The following is a 26159-nucleotide window of genomic DNA, read 5'->3' on the forward strand; positions in this document are numbered from 1 at the left end:
TAGGCGTTGACTTACGTGGCTGCTTTAGTTTGTGTGCAGCTTCAAACTTCTCATATTTTAGCATACATTTTCATCACATTATCCCAAAAAGATGTGACAAGAAACGCAACTAAAATGTGCGCACATAATAAACATTTACTTATCTTGTTTTTTTGTTCCATTACTACCTATGTGATTGATGCATTAAGCGATTCAAACTGTGTTGTGAGGTTTTATAGTTTATTTCGAGAGACGTCAGTGGGTGTAAATTTTGAATTCAGAAAACAAAAACCCCTATTCATTGATTTTAAACATAAAGCACAATCACAAGATCGTTCTGATTACCTCACACCGCTGGGTAATGGGTTAAGCATAACTAAATAAGTTATTAATGACTAGAAGAATTTAAAGTTATGTATTGAAGAAAAATACGATTTCGCAGGAGCAGGAACGCAGTGCGCACATTAAGTGAACGTAGAAAATCCATAAGTTCATGATTATTTCTATTGGCAGTTTTAGAAGCAGACTGTTGCAGCTTTTCACAATAAATAATATGATCGGTTTGATGAATTGTCTCCATTAAACTTCGTTTACCGTTCCAAACATAACCATCAAACAGTATGACGTACGGGGTAAGCGGATAAGGAAGCTGCAGTTAACTAGTCGTATTAATTTTGCATATTTTCGCTTGATTATTTTATGGAGTTAAGGCTTGAAGCGTTGGATTTGTTTGTTTCCTGAAAATGGTACATTATTGTCTATCATTTGCTGTGTCAGAACGAGGTACGGCTTTAAACGTTAAATCTTACCACAACTAGCTCTACTAAAACTTGCACTATTTGGTATTATTTGTGTTTTGTTCTACTCGTTCGAATGACGGAGTGGGGGTTTGCATGGATTTTCAACAAAGAATCGAACGCTCGACTCGTCACAATCCCGGCCAACAATGCCCCCCCGATGGTCGCTCGCTGTCGTTTACATTTCTTCGTTCGATGCGGTAGGGTTTGTTTATTGTTGGGTGCGCTTGTAACCTTTACAAGGTGTTACACAGGTGGTCACACCGTTTGCTTAAATGTCTAGTAAGTGTTGTTCGAATTCTGAACTCCTGAGTTAGATCTCGTACAAGATGTTGCTTATGTTGAGTATTTTTACACACCTGGATGCACAAGTGTTTGCTGATTGCTACCGGAACAATATCCGGACATATTTGTCCGTAAGCTAAACATGATTGCAAGGCTTTTGATATCTTTTGACGAATTCCAACGCTACGTTGAAACATCTCAGCGCAACTTAATGAAGTCCCAGCCAAAAAGGCTAATAAAAGGTTCTCTGTAGATATCATCTAGAATCAGATCCATGCCGTTACGGTGTTCTGCTGTGCGAACTGAAATTCTACCATTTTATGTATCAATCCTCAAATCAAAAGATTTGTACACTATCGCCGTAAGCAAAGGCTTCAACACACACTGTATCTGCCCTGCTAGAAGCAAAAAAAGCACAGAATATAGAGGATCCACTTTCGCAAATAAATCGAACTGCTACTCGATCAACATGTACAACAAAGACATAAATAACGTTTGGGACACCGGTAAATGGGATCGTTTACACCTAGCGTACTAGATGACTGGGAGACAATTTTGCAATACTTTTTCTCTCACTTATCCACTAACTATGTACAAGCAGTGCCGAATAGAACCAAAACTTCTACGGACGCCGGACTGACGCATTACTTCGGCAGCAGGAACGGAAGCATCAAATCCTTTCGTGAACCATTCGTTTAGAGTAAGTTTAAATAGTAAGCTACAGTTATAGACGTCATGGAAGCATTTCAGAAACAGTTAGCATAACGAGGCATCCATTATTGACCTGTTCTAGTGGTCCCTGCTGTGTGATGTATGTGAAAATTTGGTCTGACTGGACTTTCATCTGCAACAGTGCTCTGTAAATGTGAATTAGCCAAGATTAATATTCTGCGAGTGTGCGAGTATGCTGCAATGGATGGGAATTTAAACGAATGATTAGCGTTCGATATTGTTGCGAGCAGTTTCATCATAGCGGGCGCTTAAACATCCAGCAAAAGCATCTGCAAAGCGTCTCACAAATCAATGAATGAATTGAACTTTACGACGGAAAAAAATAAAAATCAGTCTCTACCGTTTACCAGTGGTTTGTCACCGCGTTTGAATGAGATTTTTACGCCCTTCTTTCGTTCACCGTAATTCGTACTGCCAATTGGTTTAATGGTGATCAACCGTCGCATCATTCAATCCCACCCTTTAACCACAGTGACACATTATTGCTGAACCTAGCATGGCGAAACCACCGCGCACTGTTTGTTGGGGTTAAATTTGGTCGCTGTTTCGAGCAGTTTGGTTCGTGGGACAAATGGGACGCGAGGGGCAGTGCAACGTCTCTTCGATCTCCGATCATAGATATAGCAAATGCACAGTGGCACCGTACACAACGAGAGTGCTTAGGCTAAGGAAACTACAGCAGGATAATGCTTTGTAGCGGTTGCGCTGCTCGGATACCGAGCTGGTGGGGAGCAATTCGTGCCAGGAGGAAGCTGTAGGAGATCCTGGAACTGAAAAAAGAAACAGCGGAATAGAAGAAGAAGAACAGGAAGGTTTCGTATTAGCGCGCGACGCTCATTCCAACGCACAAATGAACACACACACACACACAGATACGATGGTACGGTTACAATACATACACAAACACACCCATGTTGATAGGAAAACAATCGAAACCACACAAAAATGTCATCCTGCGACATGCGATCTTAACCATGATGCTACTGGACATAGACACAACAGAATACAAACATGCACAAATCACACAATATCAACCACCTTGGGACCACCGGTAACATTCCAGATGTGCAGGACATGCCATGCCTATCCGAACGGTCCATCAATCTTTGCGCGATGCTTATCGCCATGCTGCTGCCGGTGAGCTAACGTGCAGGATGTAGTAGTTTGGCGAGTCCGTCCTGTTCGAAGCATCGTTTTAGCACTTTGAAGGAAGTTTAGACATGCTGCTGTTGCTGAAATCAAACATTACTACACACATTACAAACATGCATACACACAACAGCATTCTACGAAGGAGCCTAACGGTAACATGTGCACTAAATAAAAGAAGGACTGTAAAAAGTTCGCAAAGAGTTCCTGGGGAATTGTAGTGGCATAGCTATGCTAAGACAAGAAATAATGAACTTTTGTCAGTGTGATGTCAGATAAACTTTAAGAACTGTTGCGGGAGCAGAAGAGATAGCTTCTATTACGAAAACCAGAGCGAATTACGCTCAGTTTTCGTAAAGAGACAAGGTCTTTCAGATTTAGATTCAATTGAAAGTCTTTGAGTGAACGTCATAAAAGGAGGATCTACTGCTATACTTTTATAGTCTAAATAGAGGAACAGTAACTGATCGCAAAAGCGTCAGCAAAACTGAAGAAAAACTAAACTCAGACATTCATTTTTGCATGGACTATTCCCAATGTTAAAGGCTAAATAACCTTCTTCATCGCCTTTCGAGACTAGTCCATACTTTTGTTAATACAATCATAATGTTAGCACTGTAATGTTTAAGAATCATTCATACCTGCGAAAATTAAATACACAAAGAAGAAAACGACATGCTTCAAGACACGATTGGTTACAGACTGGGCTTGCCTGAACCTTAAGCACATGCAACAACACATGCTGTAGCGGCATTCAAAATGGGTTTTTTTGCTGAAACATTTAGCGTGCTGTCACAGAAGAGTGGTATAAAAATCAGTGAACTAACCCAGCCACTAACAAAACCCCATATAACTATGTTGAGCCAAATCTTATGACCATTCGATATCTTCTGACTGGTTCAGGTGCATGCGTTAGTGGCAAAATGTAGCTTGCAGATCAAACACGATCATTTGGGGATTGATGCGACAACAGAAATATGAGCGATATGCAGTTCTCGTATGAGCGTGTTGCGGGAGATGTTATTGGTTGTGGAGTTTTAGTGGAAATGCAAATCAAATGCTCGAAATCTATGATCGGATAACGACAAGATAGAAAATATAGGAAAGGAGACAGAAGAAGAAGAATAGCCAAAGGTCGCTTTCGTCACAACAAGTAGTGAAAGGAAAATTGAAGTTCATGACAAGAAAATGTCTCAAAATGCAGCACGAAACATTCATCACTAATTTTGCTGTATAATAATTGGTAAAAGAACGAGTGTCCGTTAAGGGTAGTGTTTGATTTGTGTTACGCATTTGCTTGCTAGTAATATGTAATACTTTCAAGTTTAGTAGTTTTGAACCGTAACGTTCTGTCAGTTTCATCTCAGGGGCATGCATATTTGGTGGCATGATTTACTTGTTTACTCGTTTGTTTACTACCATCCAACGCTAATACCGTCCGTCATCCCCATAGCACGCGTTTTTTTCTTGTTGGCTTGATAGGTTTTTGGTTAATTTTTACTAACGGTTTTAATATGTTTTCGCTCTGTATGATGCCAGTGGCAGTTGTGGAGTTTACTCGAGCGCAAATTGTACGAGTTGTACGAGTGTATGTTCCAAAATGAAAAAACCAAGCTAATGCAAGACACTATGTATGTACGGCAAATACGGAGTGTACCCTAAAAATCCATATCATCTAAGTCTTCCTCCTCCACAAAGTTGATAGCATGACCGGGATGTGTAAGATTACCTTCGTCGAGCTCGTCCAGCTCGTCCGCGAGCTCGGCAGACGGTTGCAGCACGTCGTCCATATCGAGCTCGGCATCGGAATCGGACTGTTGCGAGGTATCCTGCAGATCGTTGCTCACCGTCGTCGGTTTGGTGGTGGGTCGGGCTGTTGCTAATGGAAACGGTGCCGTTGGTCGGACTGTTCGCGCGATCATCAACGAGGCCGGTTTGGGTTGGCTCAATTTGCTGGTCACTATACTCGCGCTTACCAGCTTGGCTTTTGCTGGACCACTAGGTTTGGTGTGATTGGTGCCATTCCGTTTTCCGTTGACCGCTTGTTGTGGCTGCTGGTTAGGTTTTTTCGGTTTCCGAGATGGGCCAGCACTTCCACCGTTCGGTGGTGGTGTTCCGTTTCGCGGACCCGATGGGAGCTTCTTCGTTGGTTTTGGCTTCCGGGTATTTGGTGTTGCTGTGAGTTGGGCGTACGGTTGACCCGGACGGTTGGGCCCACCGTTGCTAATACTTGCTATTAGACTATTTGCATTGCTGCTGTTGCTAATACTACTACTGCTACTGCTGCTGCTGCTGGTGACATTGCTGAGAATGGCTGACTGGTTGGTGCCTGCGCTACTGCTACCTACGGAACTATTGCTACTGCTAGGGCTGATACTGCCACTATCGCTACTAATACTACTACCGCCCCGGGGCTGTCCCTGGTTGGGGCCTGCCTTCTTCTTACCACTATTTGTACCACCTACACCTGTGCCCGGCACACCCGGTCGGAAGCATTGCTCTCCCGGCACCTCATCCTCGCGACATTTCCGTCGCTTTTTCTTCTTCTTCTGTCGCAGCCCGTCCTTGTCGTCTTTACCAGAGGTATTCGGTTGACTGTTCTTCTTACCACCACCACCACCACCCACGGAAGAGACCGCTCCTACAGCCTTCGCCGATGCAGCCTGTGGACCACAGACCGGTCTGGGGCGCATTTCCTTAGCCGTCAACTCTTCCAAGGGTTGCCCCGTTTCGCACAGCTGGTTCAGTCCGTGGCGGACGTGATCAGCACCGAACAGCCGCGAGATGAGCTGCTCCACTCGATCGTGGGCCACCGTTTGGGTGAGCGCCTTCGTGTAGGTAGCTAGCTTGCCGAGCGTTCGGTTGACTGGGATCTGGATTTTGCGTGGCTGGCCCGTTTTATTGAGCGCTAGGTACAGCGTCCGCCGAGCATTCGAGTGTTGTGTGGACGAATAAGTGTTGTAGTGATGCTGCTCCATCTGCTCGTTGAAGATGCAATCGTCGGTGAATTCTTTCTGCAATGGAGAAAATTCAATAGAAAGAAAGAAAGAAAGAAGAACTTTAATCAAGTGTCTGGTACTACGTCTTAATTTGGTGTAAAGGGCGGCGCCACCAAACATATGCTACCATGTTAGTGCGTTTGGAATTGTAATTATGTACATCGGACCAAACGCTTTGTAGAATCGGCGACACTTTTGCGCAATTTGTTGTACGAGATAATCGAGTTAACGCCATCGGCTTAATGTCTTAATATGGACCACGCGAAGCAGTTGACAACCGTACAGCGAGTTGCTTTCGTTGCACATTGCGGTTGACACCGTTTTAATCATTAGCATCATTTCGCGTGGACACGAATTAATTAGAATACATAATTGCGTTTGGAACCGGGGGATGCATGGTTGGGGCAAGGGTTGAAGACATGTCGCCCGTTGACCATGTGAACGAGTGTCGCCGTTAAATGATATTCTTCCGGGATGTTTACTGTCGGTGAAATTCAATCTACCCCATTTGGTCAAGTGACGATCGTTGCTGAGGTGCAAGTGGCGACCTACTGTGTGGTATGACAAGTGCATGCATGCAGGAGAACGCTCGTTACGATCGGTTCTTGCACTCAGACACTGCACGGCGACTTCCCTCTTGGTGACTTCCCATGATACCGTAGACAACCTTCCGAGAACTCTATGCCTAATGCTGCTGCTCACCAAACAACGGACAGATCTATTCTCAAGAAAAAGAGTGCTGCACGCGTATGTCCGGGGTATATCAATGGAATGGGAGTGTTTCTATCACGCGTGTTTTTAGATACACCGATAGTTTTCGGTTCTCCCAGACAGAAGCAACCGTCGCGAAGTGGCTCCAAGGGAACAAGGAAAACCAATGTGAAGGAAACCACAAAAAGTACAAATCATCACAATTTCAATGTCCCGTAGCGCACAGGTGTTGGAAGGATCACCGCTCGGTGTCCTGCAAGCGTACGAAAGAGAAAGAGAAGGCAATCTGATGTTATTCTAGGTGTACGATCCTGGCTCCATAGCCATCCGGAGGTGCTGGCGGGACACACAGGGTCGTCGGAAAAGTAATAAAATTTGAATGTTTATTGGACAGGTTGATAAAGGGGTGAAGCAATCCGAACGATCGAAGCTAACGAGGCGATCAAAGGAAAGTATTATTAACAATCAATATTGGGACATCGAAGTCGTTAACGCCACAAAAAGGTCGTCATGGTGACTGGAAATGGATCGTTGTGCAGCGTTTCTTTGTCTCTCGTTTTATCTTCTTTCCTACACCTTCAGTATCCTTTTTGGAGAAGTATCGAAGACAAAACTTTGGATCTTTTTTTTTACTTCGGGACAAGGTCCTTCGATGACACTTGGTGTGAAAATATCTAAAGATCATGATAAAATTGCTCACAAATCGCACGTCTTAATGAAAGATTTTGACGATGTCCATAAACATGAAGGGTCTCGGTAGAGGAAGTTATCGTGTGTAAATATCTTAGATCGGTGTCAAGTTAAGCAGGAAGTTAACATGTTTTTTCACACTTTTAAAACCACACGTGGATGATGTCTGTTTAGTAAAACTTTGATCACTTCATAAACTACGTGGGTTAGAACATTGAGCGTGATCTTCTGGAGAATATATGGTATGGAGATCGTTCTAAGAGTTCAGCTAGTGGATGAGATAAACATAAAACAAACGAACTTATAAAACTTTAATCAATCATTACGCAGTACACCATCATCCAAAAACTCGGCTGGTCCATTCTTCTTTCCATCAGCACCAACAATCAGTGAGGTCTATGTCACCAATTCTGACAAGCATTTTATGCAGCCGGTGGTCTCATCGTAAATGCGTATCACAACATCCCGACTGTACTTCTTCTCAGCCTAAGAGTTTTCACTTTCCTCGGAAGCTGCTACCGTTGCTCTGATGGCGGCACTAGGCAAATAAGCAACCTCGTACGCAAGGCAATTAGCTTGTCCATACATCATTGTACACCTTGCAGATCCGACATTCGCTTGCACCGTCCCGGTAGCATTTATTGCGGCGACTTTTATGGCTTAATTAAATTGCATTTGTTTTATTTGACTTGCTCGTACAGACAGTGCACGGCTATGGACTACAAATTGGTTATTCGCCTGCTAGCGGAGTTGGTCCATATTTGAGTAACGTATGCACCGTGCCAATCTAGAATTGCATTCTCGATACCGCAGACTGTTGTGATTGATGATCAGTTTGTTGGTAGGAGAAAGGATGGATGCCATGGAAAGGTTTTACTAGGCACACCCAGGGCGGACGGTTGTGACTCGAGCAGGAGTCAATCAGGCGTGAAATGATCGAGAGAGCGACATACACTAACGAGAGTCAACCGAGAAGATGCTGGACCCGATAGGAGATGGTACGATTGACAGATGATTTCGGTTCCCGTCAAGTAGGTACATTTTTTCACTCTGACCACCCAGCCTGTATGTGTTTGCAGACTGACCACCGCACAGGATAGCGTTAAAGCTTGCCACCGTATTCCACCGATGAAGCCATTCATAACAGAATGATCGTAAGAAGCTGCATCGTATAGTGGGCAGAACTCAACTCGAAGAAACATCTCTACGGTTAACCTTCCCCTTTTGGGAAAGCATAATGAAGACATAGGCATGAACGGCCAGAACCAGTATGGGATGGGAATAAATTACACTCATTTATGCTTATTTATTGCTATGCTGTTTTTTGCTGCTAAGTGGCTTAACTGCTTTGCGGTGCTAGAATGGTTCAAAGACCAGAAGCGTTGGTTGGTGCTGCCCAACGAGGGAATGGTTTGTTTTGCATTTGGCACATTGCAAATTGATGCATCGGGAGAGTGCCTTTCTGGGTTGCGTTGTGATGAAGAATCTCGTTTTGATGGTGGAAGGTACCATTACACTATTTTATTACTAAGTAGTGTAGCAAAGTATTATCTGTCGATCGACCAGTTATGACAGATATCCACCAGATACCGGGAAGCTGAAAATAGCATCATAAATAATCCAAAGATCGTTCGACCATTTGATTGTTTTGCTCTGAATGTATGTAAACTTTTTTCATCGGATTTACCACTTAGCATTCCTCTGAACTGTCGGAGATGTTTTATAAAAAAATGCGTTATTAAATTTTTTTTTCCGTGAATAGCAAAATGATTTACACTTTTCCGTTTTTTTCTTGTAGGTTTTAACTTCCCTTCCCATTTTGAACAACTTTAATGAAGCAGTCAGGTTAACCCAAATATGAATGCTTTTTTGATAAAAGATTTCCTCCTTACACCTTTCTCTTGCGGGGAAAGAAGTGTGACTTCCGTTTTAAATTATGCAGAAGATAGTTTTTTTCTTGGTTTCAGCCAGCGAATAAATCACAACCGAACATAAGGAAGGAGACATAAAAAATGCCCTATAGCTGTATCAAGCACAACGCAGTGAAGATGCATCGAAGCTGGAGATTTTTTGCTCCTTTGTTTGATCGCTACAACGGAAGACAGATCGACAGCGTGATTAAGATATGCAGCCTTTTTGTTCGCAATTTTGGGATGCTCCCAAAGGGTTTTTGGCTGCTTTTTATATTTGCTTTCTTCTTTAGCCATGTTTTCTTCCAGTTTAACAGAGAAAGTAACCACTGAACTTTCAAGTTGATTAACACAGGATAGAAATAACTTTTCATCGGCAACTCCGAGGTTCGTAGCAGAGTTATTAAACGTATTATAAATGTTACTAACATTCAAGGCCAAAAACGATGCGATATCGAAAACAAAAGCCCTAATCTTACCACCTCTACCGGTGATCACAAAATGCTAAGGGTTTCTGTCAAAAGCTGTTGATTGATTCCGTTTAAACCCGTTTGGAGTGCATAGGGAACTCGATAGCTTCGTGGGAGCAGATTGCGTCGATTAGACCAACCCAAAAAAACTCCACAGTCGCTCCACAAGCTTATCAACTGCAGTGCGTAAAGGTGACCAATCAATTAGGCATGGTTATGCAACGGAGTTATGCTGAGGGAAGATATCGTATGGCCCGATATTCCAGCTCGAGCCCCACCGTCACATAAGAGGATTTAGGGCTCGAACAGTCCTACAGATTGCATCGAGTGAAAGTGAATGAGATCAGGAGGTGTATATGTTTATGGTATGATGTATACGATTAGCATAAAGTGTTTAAAATTTTGTTATTTTAATCCGTTTTGAATGTATTATCAAAAACTAAACGATGGTAGCATTATTTTAAAAATGTTAAATGATAGTAACATGGGTGTCATCGCCAATATGTTCCAATTGGCTTGTCTCTTTTGTGATGAGATTTGCTACTATGGACGGTTTGAATCGTAACGTAAAGCTCTTTCTTTGTCTTACTTAACGCTATGCACATTTATGACCTATTTAGGCTCTTTATGTGATGCGACCTATGTATTTTAGCCCTTCGAATGAATTGTATGGTTCCATCATGTATAGATTAAAGCAATGCCTTAAGCTTAAGCCATGTTCTGAATTTTTATTCTTTTCCATTAGGAAATCATTTCTGCAAAGTTTGCAAAATTACGGCTGACTCAGGCAGCATAACTTGTGAAATAACAATACACATATAGACAAATAAATTCTACATCCAAAAAATACATTTGACTAACAAATGTGGTTAACCGTTAGCCGAAACGTAGCACGACAGCTGACTTAAGCATGGAAATGGCTAGTGAAATGGTTACGCGCTTTTTGTATTTTGCCATGCCGGTAGAAAACTGGACAAACAGCTAGGCCAGCCGACTTTGATGCTAATTTACGAGCATTGTGCCTTTTGTTTATCATTGCCCGGTAGAAGAACGGGTAGAAGACTGTTTATTGGAGTTGGAAGATAAAACGTAAATAAAGGTGTCGTCTCACCTGGCTCTTGTTTATGGAATAATTTCTCCCCAAGATAAGAGCGCCAAGGATCCGTTAAAATAGGCAGGATTATTTAAAACATAATACTACCGTATGTTTGTCAGATTTTGTTGATCGCTTTGGAAGATTCGCGAAGTTTAGGAGAAACTTCATTTGTGCCGCGAAACTAATCAAATTACACCATGATTCTTTGACCGTACAAAATAGCTGAGAAATTGCAAGATTTGTGAGAAATTTTTACAAACCCTTGAAGTTTTCGATCGATTCATTCCTACCGTGAATTTCTACGCATACTGTGTACGTATTTTCTGTTTTGTCTTGCTAGCCTCACACTTACTACATTGTTGTACAGAGCCACTTTTTGGCACGCATATCGCGCTAATGTGTTACGTGTGTCTTTACCTAACTTCATACGCTTCATTCTTCGGCGTTGAATTTTTATTTCAAAATTAAAAATTTAAATACATTTACCAACCCTCAAAACATTCCAAATTTGATATACTGCAAGGACTTGTAGTACTTCATACTTATACTTGCAATACATAGGAAACTAAACTATTTTCCGCTTTTCAAGCAGTACTACCTCTAGGGATTTCAGTACAGCGCAAGAATAGAAATATTTCGCACGCATCACCGACAGTCAAGTGCAACGCAAGCTCCCAAAACGTGAGCTGACATACCTGACGCATTACCGCTGTAATATACGAAACCATTCGAACACGGTCAGTGCACTGGGTCGATGAGTAAGTGTTTTCCGTGCGTTCAAAAGACATCCCTAGACGGAGTGTTCCTTTTTTTCTTGCTTCTGTTGGGTCAAAAATAGTGAACGCGCTTGACAAAATAGGGGACACCGTGTCGATGGATTATTTTCGGGGCAGACAAATCGATTCGAGGTGTCGGATTGTGGTTGTTAGCTCCGTCGGTCGTTATTTTTCCTCATTGTGTAAGAAACCAGTTAGGTTATGATCGTCTCATAACGATTATGCTGATCGTCCCAGCAATATGCAAACAGCGCTCAAGATGAAACTCGTGCCGCCATATATTCCATAATTAAACCTTCGCTTAGGCAAAAATTGTAATAAAATTGCCAATATTCGTACCAAACAACGAGCTAGCACACATCAAAGAATGTTCACTCCACCTCCCGAAAGCTTCAGTAAAACCCAATTTTACAACATGAACGTAAAAACGCACATTCCGCTAATGGTACCGGAATCTGCTGCAAGCATCCCGGGTCAATGACCGACCAACGAAACCGGCGTGCGTAGGGATTGCGTATGCAAACCCGGTGGACCATTCGTTACCCTTGGTGCGTATGTCGCCGGTGTTTGTGCGTGAGGGGTTTCCAACACCTTTCCTTTTCCGCAAACTCTTTTTTTTCTCATATTTTCTTTTACGACCCTATAATACAGTCGGCTATTTGGTGGCCACCACCAGCGGATGGAGATGCAAAGTGAAAACTCAAATCCATCGGTCGGTCATAAAGCGGCGAAGTGAAATCATAAATCCTTCCATGGTCTGTCGTGGCGGACGGGAAAGGTCAAGAATGTGAATGGGTCCCTTTCATATTGGAGAAGGTGCTACGCCGGTCAACTCAGCGATCACAAGTGTTAGGCACTATAAAGCATCCAACGGCTTCAGAGAAGGACTTTGTTTTGATGGGATGTGTAAATTTAGCGCACTTGGCGAGATGAATTGGATAGCTTAGAATATTGGTCAGTTCCAAACTCAATTCTTTACACGGCAGCACATACCCAAATACTTTGTGTGGCCTTCAGTGGAATATTTATTTATTCAGATCACTTTCGATTGTCAGGCTAAGGACGCACTCTGCTCTCCAAATTCGTAAATGATTCGGAAATCGCTCGAACCCGATCGATCTTCTGTGTAAAAGCAAAACTGAAATATCACATTGACAGTTTGTTTAGATTCGTACGCACCGAATAGAAAAGGGAAGCTGTTTTGTTTATCTAATTCCTCTGTCTGGTAGCCTTCTTGTAGGCTACTCCGTAACAGAAAACCCATTTATCTTACTTCTTCCTTTTGCTACCGGTGACCGTTAGCAATCAGTAGCGCCAATTTTATTGCATGCCGTTCGCTGACCAGCACGTCGGTAAGGGTTGGTAAGTACGCGAATTCGTTGTCATCCATTGTCAGGGACTGGCGGGGAGGGCATGATCTTTCAGTGGGTTTTAAAAATACATTCATTCTCAGAAGCTTCCCTCGGGTCGCGGGCCTCATTCGGAAAGAATTATGTAGTGATGCGCGTGTCACTGTTTGTGTACTTGGCGTGGTCCGCGGGTCAGCGGAAGGTAAGTAACACCGACAACGTTACCTTTGGATGTAACGAAGAAAACAAAACCGACTGATCAAATGTGACTTGGTGTCTTCCCTGAATGTGGAAGGAAAAAATTATGCAAAAATGGTGGACGCAAGAGAAAGGAAAGACCACTTGACAAAGTGCTGCGTAGCACAATTTCAAGTTCAATGTCTGGTGCGTGTAGACACGCGGTTTTGCAAGCGATCGTGAGCTGGTGAAGCTTGTAACTGGGTCTGGCCCCCTAACAAGAACAAACGGTTTGTTTGACCTCTTTGAAGTGGTTGAAGAAGGAAACAGTTGATCAGCCATTTTTTCTCACCCGAAGCATGTGCAAATGATGCTTGAAACCACCAGCTTACGCAATACACGCATGTTTATCTTGCCGCGTGACTAACTGCTGCGCCCATTGGTTTATTTTCCCGGACCGGATACTGGTTGGGTAGGAATTTGCGAAAAATTCGCTCACACAGTGCGTGAAAAATGTGCGCAGCGTTCGGGGGGGAAATCGAAAATTATCGAACTGTTTGTGCGAATTGCGGTACGAAGCTGCATTGGTACTGCGTACGAGCATAAACGAAACAGGTCATTAACCGCGCTAGGTGTGCCAAGTGTGGAATTCGGTGCGCCAAAAAAAAAGGACCAGTACCATTCTTCTAAAGGAAACAATCATTGTTTCGTGTACGATTTAAAAATATAATCAATTACAGCATCGGTGCTGTTTGCTTTCGTTGTTCGATTTCAAGGTTAATTTAGGTGATCATACTTTCAAGAATATTGATTCTAAAAGCGGTCTGGAATAAAATACTGATGTTTTGGGGATATTGTAAAATACAGCTCAATTATACTCCTCCGAGACGATGTCTTGTCAGATTAATAACTATCTGCCTTTTACGACCAGAGTTAAGACATAATATTTCACCAACGGGAAGAGGCATAGTAAGAATGAAACATCTCCCAAGATAAATTGAGTGTCTCACTTTGGTGGCATCTTTCATATGAAATCCACGACCCAGAACGAATAAAATGTAAACAGTTTAGAAACTCTGATATAATTTATGACCTCTGCTGGAACACATTGCATGCGATATTTCCCAGGCCACGAGCCCAGATCACCGAAGAACGGGTGAAATTCGGGCTCTCCTCTCCAACCATTTTGTTCGAGCAAACGCACGGCATGGGTTCCAGGAGGACATCGATGCGGTTAATTATGCTAGGCGTTTCGTTTGGACATTTTTTTCTTGATTCTCGATATGTTATGATGGTTTTTTATTCACTTGCCACAATGGACGGAATGCAACTGAGCAACGGGTGAAATGGGAAAGCCCTTCCTGCCCACCGCTTTACCCGTGCGACAAATCTTTATCTAATCATTTGCATCCACAAACCGCCAAACTATTCACCAAACGGCACCCGATGGGTTTTTGAGGTTAACCGAGGCTAACTCAAGTTCGACGGGGTCGTCGGGGTACAATGCAATAATAAAAAAAAGAACCAACCAAAGCCTGCAGAATGATTTATCGATTCCAGCTTCTCCGGCAGGCATTGCTACACCGTAACCGATGGCCACCGATGGCGCCTGGCCTGAAGGCTGAAGGGATACGGTTCCAAGCAACCCGTCCGGGACGTTACACAAATCAAGATAGAATAAAATGAAATTGAATTTTAATGATGCCTTAAAACCTGGTGACTTCTGATGGGACATGCCTATCGCGTGGCACTCTGCCAAGGCGTATCGAATCGGATAAACTCCAGCAGCAAGGCTAACAAATGAAATGTTGTCTAATTCAGGCGCTAAATTAGCTGATGTTATTCGTTACGATTGGATCGTTTGTAGCACTGCAAAACTGAAATTGTTTCCTTTGCACCTTCAAATGCATGAGTGCTTGAAAAGACATGAGTATTTTAAAATAATGTATCACAAAACGATTGTGTTAGAGCTCTAAAAATGATCAAAAACTTTAAAAACTCCATCGTCGAAAGTGATGCGTTAATGTGTCGAGCAAGGGAAACACACCAAAAACTCATGAGAAACATGCAAATGAACGAAGCGTACAGAAGAATGCTATAAATTAGGAAACTTTTTCCAACAAAACCAAAAAAAAAATGACAAAATGCCGGAACTGAATGGAACCGTTTGTATTAGGTTGGTGTGCGGAGAAGATCTCTCGCCACACTAACACACCGATACATGTAGCGCATCATTAAAACTGGATTAAAATAGGATTACACGTATTTAAACCCAAATAAATCCATCAACACTGGCGTACATTTGCGATAGGGGCCATACGATGCACCCTCCGAGTCCGTTTGCTCTAAGCCTCTAAACCACAACGGGAGTCAACACGATGGTGCACACATAGGAGCACACAGCAACAACAACAAAAAAGCGACGACCCCGTTCTGCTAACGCCGAGGTCATGAGCAGGGGATGGGCGGCGAAAAGCAAACGGAAGGGCCAACAAAATTAACATATCAACTTTTCCACTTTTCCACCACACATCATTTTCCCGGTGGTGCGTACGCAAGAGAGCTCGTTGTTGCCCCCGAGGGTCACAGTACTCGATCCCTTCAGAATTTCAATTACGCACTTTCGGGTACGGCAACTCCATTCAATGGTCGGTGGGTTGCGGTCGGAACCAATGTCAAACACATGTTCGGATTGTTTAGATCCTGTTCCTTTAAGTACGGCGTGCCCTTCGACTATTCCGCCGATCTCCAGCGTTGAGTGCATTTCTACGATGGTACGCAGCATTGTGGGGAGATATCGTTGGATGGTCGCACCTTATCGCACCAGAGCCAGCGCGTTCGCTTCTCTTGTGTTGTGAATTTTTTGACCAAAAGGCAAACAAACAAACCGTGCCTTGTCGGATCGTGTAGTAGAGGCGAAGATCAACACATTTTTCTCTTCAGCAGCATCGTTTAGTAACGGCTTCGGACATGCCCATGGTGGAAATGTGAAAACTGCCGCCCTCCGAAATATGTTGTGACGATAGACAACAAACAAACAAACCATGGTATTGTATCATAATAATGGAGGGAAAAATACGATATGGTACTAGTTCTTTTCGCTACACTTTGTAATGAAGAGCGTTTACGTTGTTAAATGGGGAAAAAATTAAACCTAAAAAAAAAAATTGTGCATCATGGATGGGGATGCTGTTGGATGGGTTTTAGATTTACGAGGACAATAAAACTGCCTTAGCGAAAAACAGGCTATCAACATTCACGTCTTTAGCTAATTTATCAAAACACTCTTCCCTTTGGTATGAAGAGATAGCAAAAGAAAATAAAACATTGCCAGCAATAGCACCATCTTCCGCCCAGAGCAACACGATACTATCCCGAACGAGTTGAGTGCGTGTGGCCATGTCACGTATCGTGTATCGCGACCTGGGACGTTCACATCACCGCACGGCGAGTGGTAAATGGTGTGATAAATATTTGAATGATTTTTCGGTGGACAGACGTGAGTGCGTGAATCTTATATTTTGCCATTCCGACACAGTTAAGACATCAACTGTCACGGCATGTAACAAAGGCCATTCGATTGTTTCAAATTAATTGGGCTGTCGTCGAGTTTGATATCCACCTTCGGGGGAATTCGTTTAAGTGACGAGATATGGCCCAAGATTTACGCACTTCACTTAATGTCAGTACATTCTATGATATGTCAATGATACGCAAAAATACGAACTGTGCTTCTAAATCTAGCCTTCAGATTGATTTTAAACACTAAACAAAGACCTTATGACGTGGCGCATCACGACTGCCACCAAACTCGTCTAGACGGAATCTGTCTTCGCTTCCTGGAATATAACGGAGTGCATCGTACTACCTTGTTCGGTGGACCATTTCGCATGCCCATGTGCATCTATAGCCGCTTCTCACCACTTAATTAACTGAAGATTAATGTGCTTCTTCAGGATGGATCACCATTTCAGGCGTGCACCATCCACGAAACACTGGATCGTCCAAGCTGATGTGAAGATCTTTGACATTTTGACGCCTGTATCGCATGGCACTCCCATGCCTCCCTCCTGCGGATCGATTTGATCAAACGGCATGATTAATTGATGCAGATTTGTGCAGGCGGCGCTCGGGTGCTGCCGAAAGCATTCGTCTTCCCGGCCTGTCACCGCCAGTTGGGGAGCTGGGCATGTTCGGCGGGTGTTCCCATATTTCGCTTCTACCAGCTGTAGCTTATCAAAAGCATTTTCAAGTCCAAGTCCAAGTTGAACACCGGAGCACATGCAATATCACGAACCGACCCAGACCATCCAGTTTCGGAACCACCTTCGGGTGACAAATTCTTCTCGTGTCGCTTTCAATCTCATGATCGCAACGGTGCCGTGGAACATGCATCCGAAAATTAATTCTGCAGCTGTCCAAAACTCCAACATGTGATGCGCTTACAATCGACTCCGAGCACGGATGGTTGGCTGGGTTGTGAGGCGGGGAAGTATCGCCCGTGCGAAGGCGTCAACACTCGATACGTTTATCTCAATCTTTTGCTTAATTAAATCCGTGTTGGTTGTCGCGTTCGATTCCGACCGATTGACATGTCACAGCTCCGAGTGGATTTGAGTAGCGTCCCATCAATCGCATTGGAGTGCATGGTATGCCTTTCGATCATTGGAACGTTCAATCAAACCTCCAGCACACTGCACAATGTATCGGATGCAACGTAAGCCAAGAATGTCACTCACGTGTTCGATTGGAAGCTGCCGCTGGAAAGCTGATAAATGTAATAGTTTCCCTAATGAACGTAATGAACTTCATTTGGTTTGATTTCTCATTAATTCCATTTTTCTGTCGAGGGCACCCGGTTCTTGCTTTCTCAAGAATTCTCGCCAGGAGGGAAAGGTCGTTCGAACATGCATTCTTTCCCCGATGTTCTGCTGGGTTCGGATGTTCACATGACAAGATTAATAACCGTTGATTTGGTGACTGGTCGACCAGAACAGCCACACGCAAACGTTGCGGTTGAAGATGCATTTGGTTGGAATCAGTTTCAGCTACTTTCTTGAGATGCAGTTAAAGTTGAGATAAGCAGTTAAAATATGTATCACATGTTGTCGCAAATTTTTACCTCATATCGCTGAGATTCCTCGAAAAAAAGTCCAGTTATGCTAATATTGTTTCTATAATTTTATCGCTTTCTTCCAACCCAAGCAAAGCGTTGATTCGAACCGGTCCACTGACGGTTTGTTATCTTGGCAGAGGGTCTTGTCATTTATCAGGCACCATCCGTACGCGGCAGTCCTTTTGCTGTTCTCGTCCACTTCCTTGCGCCCGGTGGAGAGATTCTGTGGCTGTCTGCCACGGGAACTGGTTCGATTGTCATAATTGATATCGATTACAGCGCGAACCCCGAACCAGGGTGTTGCTGTGGAATCCCTTTTCTTTCTCCTTTCACGCGACCGTTAACAGTTTTGTCAAATAATTCGAAGAAAGAGAAAACGGAACCGACCCACGGTGCGAACCGTTGGTGTCAAGGTCTGGCGGCATATAGATGACCGTTCGTCCTGTACGCATGGACGATCGGCAAGAGGTGATTGAAGAACGGTTGATCGGCTTTTTTTTTAAAAGAGAGGAGAAAAGCGACAATGTGACAGAACTAACGGCCGTGACATGGCTGGTCGAAGGTGCGGCAGTTAGAGAGCCACTTGAAAGTGCTAGAATGTCGCACAAGTTGAACTGGGAGAGAGTGCATCGCGATGCTTTATCGGGTTAATGATGTTAATCAATAAAATTAACACTTGTTCCTAGTGCAGGAAGTGCAGCGCTGTCGCGATCCTCACTATATTGGTGTAAACGCACCGTTCGAAGGTCTGGATGGAATTGTCGTTGTGTTTTGAACAGAATCCATCCTCTACTACCGTATTCCTTATCAGAATTATAAAGGATCAATAATATCCACAAGAATTATTACCAACAGAACGATCATACAAAAAGTTTACCCAATAGCATTTGAAATGGAATAAGATAATATATGCTGAAGAAATGACATACATCAGAACTCCTAAGAGAGAATTTTAAATTAACGTACCTCAGTTTCATTTCGGCAAGACTTTCTGCCACAATCATGCATTTTTATGGCCAAAGTGAAAGGGGCTTAACATATCGATCATAAAACGTTTTTCTCATTTCACGGTAACGGGACATCCAGTGCCGAAGATACGGCGATTGTTCGTCCAATGTCTTGGGAAAAATATGTTAAGGTCAGTTTTCTACCAGCTTCGTGAGATTTTGAATGCTCTGGCCATTTTGCTTCAGAACAACATTGACCAACCTACAAATCTACACAAGTTGTCCTATTAAAAAGGATCATTATTGCTTTTCAGCTTCGAACGATCACTAAAGCTGACCAAAACTACCCGAGCACTCGAAAATTCATTCATTCCATTAAGAACTTGCATTCTAAAGGAACTACAAGAGGCCCAACGTATAATCGACAGATACAAGCATACACCGTGCCAGGACTTAGTCACGCATTAGTCACGCTAATCAACTGCTAGCACAAAGTCAATTCCATAAAACGGTATTCGAAGAGGCACGCTTTTAATTGATTTCGGTTTCCTGAAGTAGCGTTCACGTGGCATGCGCCTAGCGCGGACAGGGAATGAAAGATAAGACTAAGATTCCCAGGAACGCTCATCGGTGAGCGTTGAACGGAGCAACTCCCCACAGTTTTTGGCGGCATAATGCGCTCTCATAAAGATATCAATTTCAATCAAACGCTTCTGCTACACGGTAATTCTACGCTAGACATTGCGTGGCACTAACTTCTCTGTCCGGTTATTGCACTTGTTCCCGGGTGTTCCCTAACTAATGCGAATGAACTCTACGCCGAGCCAGAACGCCTAGACAAGCCGTACCAAGCGCATACAAGTTGTCAATCATCATTTGAGGGTGCGCCGAATCAGAAAATTGTCACCCTTCGCCACCGGTTGGCAGCAAAACAATCGCGCCCGAGGCGTTCTGGGCGTTATTCATCGAAATGCATGGACCGCCACCGTACCGATATGGTTCATCTGAAGATTAATATTCTAATCAACGTACCATTCCCGGCAGCCATGGGACCACGGGAGATGCGTCGCGGGACCCGGTGATCCATCCTCCGTTCCGTTGTCGAAAGCGAAAGTTTAGAGAAAGTCGAAGAAGCCGGCTCCGGGTGTGATACGGACCCGATTAGAGCGGGGAAATATCCAACCCTTACTAACGGCCAAACGCAGCTCCGGCTGAGCACTAATTCAGAGTGACAGAGTCTTTTGGCTGAGTTCCGGGCGCGCGCTGTGTCGCCATTCGTTCCACCAAATGCACTTTGGCGTCCTCATCAGTAGAGAATTGTTTAAATTAAGCGACTGTCATAACTGTTTCGGGTACCGGCGGATACCGTTTCAATACGATCGCGACCATAGCGAATTGATGGAAGGTTTGTTTTTACGCTGAAGTTAGTGATGTCCCGTGCGGGGCAAATCGAAATAACACGCATATGCAATCAGCTTAATTAGTTGTGCAATAAAACGTACAAATTTAATCCCATCGCGTTCAAGTTCTTGTCGGTTCTTAACTCATTCTTTCGCGTGAGAATTCCTTCGGGATTGTGAAGCAGTGTGAGAATCATGGGAGACCAACATTTTCCATCTGAGGGGAAAGTTAATAAACACATACTTTCTACATTCTTCCGCTAAACAATGACAACATTCAAGCATTTTTATGATCACCGATACGGATCGGTCGAATTGGAGCGATACAAATCGTTTATCGTGCCATTCGGGTATCCACTTAATTGAATCAATAAAACTGTACATCTCGTACCGTCACAAAACAGTGGTGCAGCCGTCTTTCACTGCTTTCTTTTATCGAAACACTGCATATATAGTTGCATTAATTTATTTCCTTTAAGGGCTTTCCGGTTTTTTTTTTTCAGTTGCATTCGGTTGATAAGGGTTGATGCGAGAATAAGCGTCCGTGTCCGATTTTGTTTATTTTACCGTGTCGTAGGAGAACTGCAATGCCCCTACAGGGAAGTAAGTCAAGTTTGTCCCCTTGCTGTTACATTTGCATTGACAGATTTATCACAACGAGATAGAAGCAGTAGAAGGTGGGAACACTAAACAGTTCCGAAAAGTGTACCAATCATGTTGAGTTGTCTTGACACGCGTACCGTAACGGGCTTTTATTAAGATGGATGAATCTTCGGACCGAATCTATGGACGAAATTGTGGCAATTTGTCAGCCACGCATTGCGTACCGTAACGGCCAGCGATGGGACACCGGACGAGATCGTTGTAGGTCAGCTCAATGGCTCGAAGTAGCGAAGTAGCAACTTTCACTTTCTTGCTTTTCCAACGCTCCAAATAATAGGGCTACTGCCATCCTACCATTAATGTCCCATTTTAGGGCATTAGCCGCGAGCTGTCAGATATTCGGTGGTAGTGTTGTGTGAAATTTGACAAACAAAGCGTACACGGAAGCTAATCGATGTTCAATAGATGGAATGTGTTACATGATCAAGCAGCTAGGCCTGACGTACGCTGTGTAAAGGCATATCTTCTTCATCGCTTCATTCGATGCTCCTTTCAAGCAGATGCTCAATTATAGCGTACAAGTCGTTTCATGCTCAACAAGGTAACACACATTGTTACAACGAATTTAACCCGGACGATGAGCACTTATGCAAGTCGCTCAATGTCTCGTCCACTATGAAATCTTTGTGGATATTACTTTAATGCATGAAAATTACGTCTTTTTCAAAGAGATTCCATTGCAACATGCATATTTAAATATGTTTGGGACGAGAAGAACTGGCTTTGGGAGTGAAAACTAATTTGGGCACCGTTTTCAATCCACCCAAACAACAGCGGTAAACAAAGTTTACAAATTAAAAATCCAATCCACCACAACTGGACAAGGCATCCCAAGCCGGCAATGTCGCCGAGATGAGCTGTCAAGGGCAGCAAAATATAACGTAAAAAGTACACTAAAGCACGACAGGGGAATTGTGCTAGGTCCAAAAAACGGATGGGATTAAAAAGCCTCCCGCATTCACTGCCGGTAACCTGAACTTTCCTGGAAACAGGTCACTGACCTTTCCGATAGGTTAAACGCGTGTCCTGGTGGAGTGCGAAAATTCAGGAGGAGTTAAGAGAAAAAAATACAACGGAAAAGTATCCTCCATCCATTGCATTGAGGCGTAACGTCGCGTACCGAAAAACCGACCGGTCTGCCGGCCGGCTTTCTTTTGTCACCCATGCGCGTGGGTATGGGAAAATCTCGTCCAAAGATAAAGCGAAGCAGCACGCAACCGAACCGAAAGGAACCGGTCCGATCCTGTGTTGCATGCCGGCACGGTGGTGGATTGGTCCTTTTGGGCCATTATCCGAAATTAAAACACGCTTCGGGAAGAATCTCTCGGGCAGGGCAGCATGGCGTTAAGGAGAACTTCATCAGGAACTTTGTACAAAGTTGATACCTATTCCCAGGAACAACTCGCCAGCAGGATCCCATGTGGGGGGGAGGACCCGTCGGCAGGTTGGGTGCACAAGGGAGATGAAAACAAAATCTGGAATGTTGCTTTTTCTGTTTTCACCCAGGCGCAGCGTGATGCTGCGTACTCGGGCAGGACTTTCCAACCGCCGGGGGTTGGTATCTGGGGTCACCAAGGCGTCACCAAGCTTTATTGATTTCTAATAGTCAGGATGAACGTGTAGGAAGTGGCAGGCGGACATAAATTAAATCCTTTTTTTCCTCTTACAAAACCTTTCCAAAACCCATCCAGAGCGGCAGGAGATTGGAGACGACGGAGGCTCCATTTTATGAACAGTATCGAATCCCTTCAAATACCTTCGATGATGGCGATAGACTAATAAACAGCGTTTGGGTGGAAGGGACAACAGAAAAATAAAAGGTTTGATCAAATATTTAGATCGAAGATAAGCGGTCGATTGATCTCGCGACCGGGAATGCGTTGGAATTGAATGTACACACGGACGCGCACACGAAATTGGTGGCGCCTAAAAGGGAGGAAAGTGGTACCGAGCAGGAATAGCTTGAATGTTGCCAGGTGGAATTAATTTGATGCTGTTCAAGTACGCATTCTGTTACTTTTTCACAGTGAGTAAGGAAAAGGAAGAAGAGTTCTTTAAACTAGTAAGCTCTTTCGATAGGGGACAGAATTTTGCAGGGGTTTGCACTAGAAATTCGAAGGGTAGAAAGCACTTTAGCTTGAAATTTTAAACATCAATATACGAGTGTCTCTCGCGGGAAGAAACGATGGCGCATTGAACAAGGGTTACCCACAGCCATCGACAACTCGTATCATTAGTTACATGTAGCGCCGCACTTTACCTAATGAACGTCTAATCGAAACACCAGAACCGGTATGATAATGAAGCCGGCTGTTGTGATCGGCGTCATCCCGTACAATACTTACCGAACCGTAGACGCTACCGCAGGTGTCCATGCAGAGGAACAGACACGTCGCAACGGCTTGAATTTTGATCTGTCCTATCCCGACGGTTGTCCGCTGTAGAATCGCTGCAATGATAAACGGATAACAGAAGAACGAGCATTAGTTTGAAAATCAAAACTGTCAGCTTGAAGCTCTCTTGTGGATGTTTAATTTAATCCCGGATGCTTAAGATATGGCCTGAAGGTTGTAACAACGCTCCTGTGAAGATACTATGTGCTACACAGCTTTTCAAGTTCGAAGAGATGCTTTTTAGCTGGCTTAAAGCGTTTTCCCTTTTAAGTAGCGACACGCGTGCAGTGGTTTTAAGCCAGGTGTCAACGAAACGGCAGCCAGCACAAAACGGTGACGTGTGTTATCAGCGCACCGGTGTGTCCAGCAGCGAAAAGCCACTTGTGCAATTGCACTTTGCTACTGTGAAGCGTTACCCCCGGAGATAGCTTTGATGCAGAGTCATCAAACGGTGCTACCGTGCTAGACGGCACGTTCTCACGCCAAGAGTGCAAATTGTGCACCATCGTCTTCCACTTTCAACGGTGTGTGTGATTCCCTGAATGACGCGGCCACCCCCCAATGACGTTTGCATCAGTGCAAACGGGCGCAACGTGGTGTCGGAAATAAAAATGCGCTTGCGAGATATGGATGGCCACAATGAAAAAAAAAACTGCAAAACCCCACGCTACACCGATGCCGGTCGGGGAATTCGTTGCGAGTATGGGGTAGGTCAGGTTCTCCACCACTTGGCAGTGTTATTGGACGAATTTTTGACCGCTGTCCGATGTACGTTCAGTTCTTTTTGCTCCACATACCTTCAACACTTCTTATCGTGCGAATTTACAAAACATACAAACAAAAATTGCATTTTAAGCCGCATGCGTTGTTGCACACGCGACTTTCGGGAATGGATTGCGCAATCCGTCTGCACTTGAGGATGGAGCGGAGGTGGGGAGGGGAAGGCTGGAACTATAGAATGATTGATGGAATCATACATACGTTGGGGTGTGGGATTGGTTCGTCAGTGCTGCAAAAAAATAAATTCAATTCATGAAACTCCTTCCCGACAAAGTGGCAAGAGCATTAATATAATTCAATATCATTTGGAGATAGCTTAAATGGCCTTCAGTCGATAATCGGTTGTTATTGTCAATCATAATTGATTAATTAAAAGATAATTCATTATATTAAATTAGTATGAATAGCGCACAACAAATCATAAAACATATATTATGAAGTTATTCCTTAGAGTAGTATGTTTATCCAATTCATAGCTACTTGTGTGCTGATTTAAATTATTGATCGATCGAGAAAAAAAACACTCAAACAGTAAAATAAATCAATCAATACAGTAGACATTCCGTTGCGTATCTCACTAGACACCACATGCACCGTGCTTCGTTGCGCTTGGGTGACTTTTAATTACTGGCAATAGAAAATATAGGCTGACATCAAGGCGCCTACCATCTAGGACGCGCTGCCATATCTTAGATTGATCGAAAAACATAATGCTACGGCAACACAAAACAAAAAGAAAACATTTTTTGCTGTAAATTATTTGATTGATCAGTCGCAGGGATTAATTGCTATTAATTGATTGCAAATAAGTCCGATCACGTAATGAAAATATTTATGCGAAGAATGTTAATATTTAGGATCATTAGAGTTCAACGATGGTTCAGTGTTTTACATTCCTTTGCAGTCGTTAATCTCTTTACGATCCATTTTTTTAAACCTAAAGTCTTTAGTGTCATATTTGAAACCCTTCAATCAACTTCCTTCCAAAAATTCACTCAACTCTACGGAAACCCGTTTCCTTAATGTATGCTCACATTAATCGTTTTTGCATCATTACGAATAATTTAAGCGCACACACACACACAACTCACGCGACCAAAAAATAAAACCAAAACATGCACACACGCACGCCAATTTAAAATGTCCGCAAATTGATAAATTACTAAATTGCATGGCCATTTCATCTCGATCGGTGAACTTATTTCTGGTTGTACTTTCGCCCGAATACTGGTGTCGCTTGTCGCGAACCAATCGATCGGCCAGCATACCTTTTTCCCTCGACACGCCTTTCATATGGCTTCTTCCTTTCTTTGGAAAATTTAAATCACATCATGATTAATCAGGGCTGGCATGATGCTGATATTTTCATCCACTCCAACCTCACACATTAAATGCGCACTCGAAATTTCGCCGCTCTTTGCTTCGGGGTTAAAGTTTGATTTTGTTATTTTGCACCAAGTAAGCCGTTTTTACGCGATCTCTGGTCAGCAACGGAAACATCATAATTAGAGCGCTAATCGATGCTACCATGCGTGTGGAAGGTTTGTGTCTTTAATGTTCACATTCATTATTCGAGCTGAAAAGAACATGATCGCTTCGTTTTGGGCCGCAAGCATCTGACAAATGTATCGAATTACTACCATAACTTTTCCAGTTCGAACTGTCAAATCCACCAGCTTGAGGTATCGGATTTGGAAGCTAAAAACGATATCACGAAATGAAACGAAAAATAACATGCAC

General features: G+C 43.4%; 1 protein-coding gene across 1 annotated transcript in view; it reads right to left on the reverse strand.

Moving 5' to 3' along the window:
• Positions 1-2405: 2405 nt before the first annotated feature.
• Positions 2406-26159, reverse strand: part of LOC128706756 (uncharacterized) — a 46691-nt gene continuing 22937 nt past the window's right edge. Inside the window, exons 2-4 of the mRNA XM_053801699.1 lie at positions 23592-23695; positions 4672-5956; positions 2406-2563 (exon numbers count right to left, since the gene is read on the reverse strand). Coding sequence (XP_053657674.1) covers positions 2406-2563; positions 4672-5956; positions 23592-23695 — 1547 coding nt within the window. The remainder of the gene's footprint in view (positions 2564-4671; positions 5957-23591; positions 23696-26159) is intronic.

This window comes from Anopheles marshallii, chromosome 2 (assembly GCF_943734725.1).
Source record: "Anopheles marshallii chromosome 2, idAnoMarsDA_429_01, whole genome shotgun sequence".
NCBI classification, from domain to species: domain Eukaryota; kingdom Metazoa; phylum Arthropoda; class Insecta; order Diptera; family Culicidae; genus Anopheles; species Anopheles marshallii.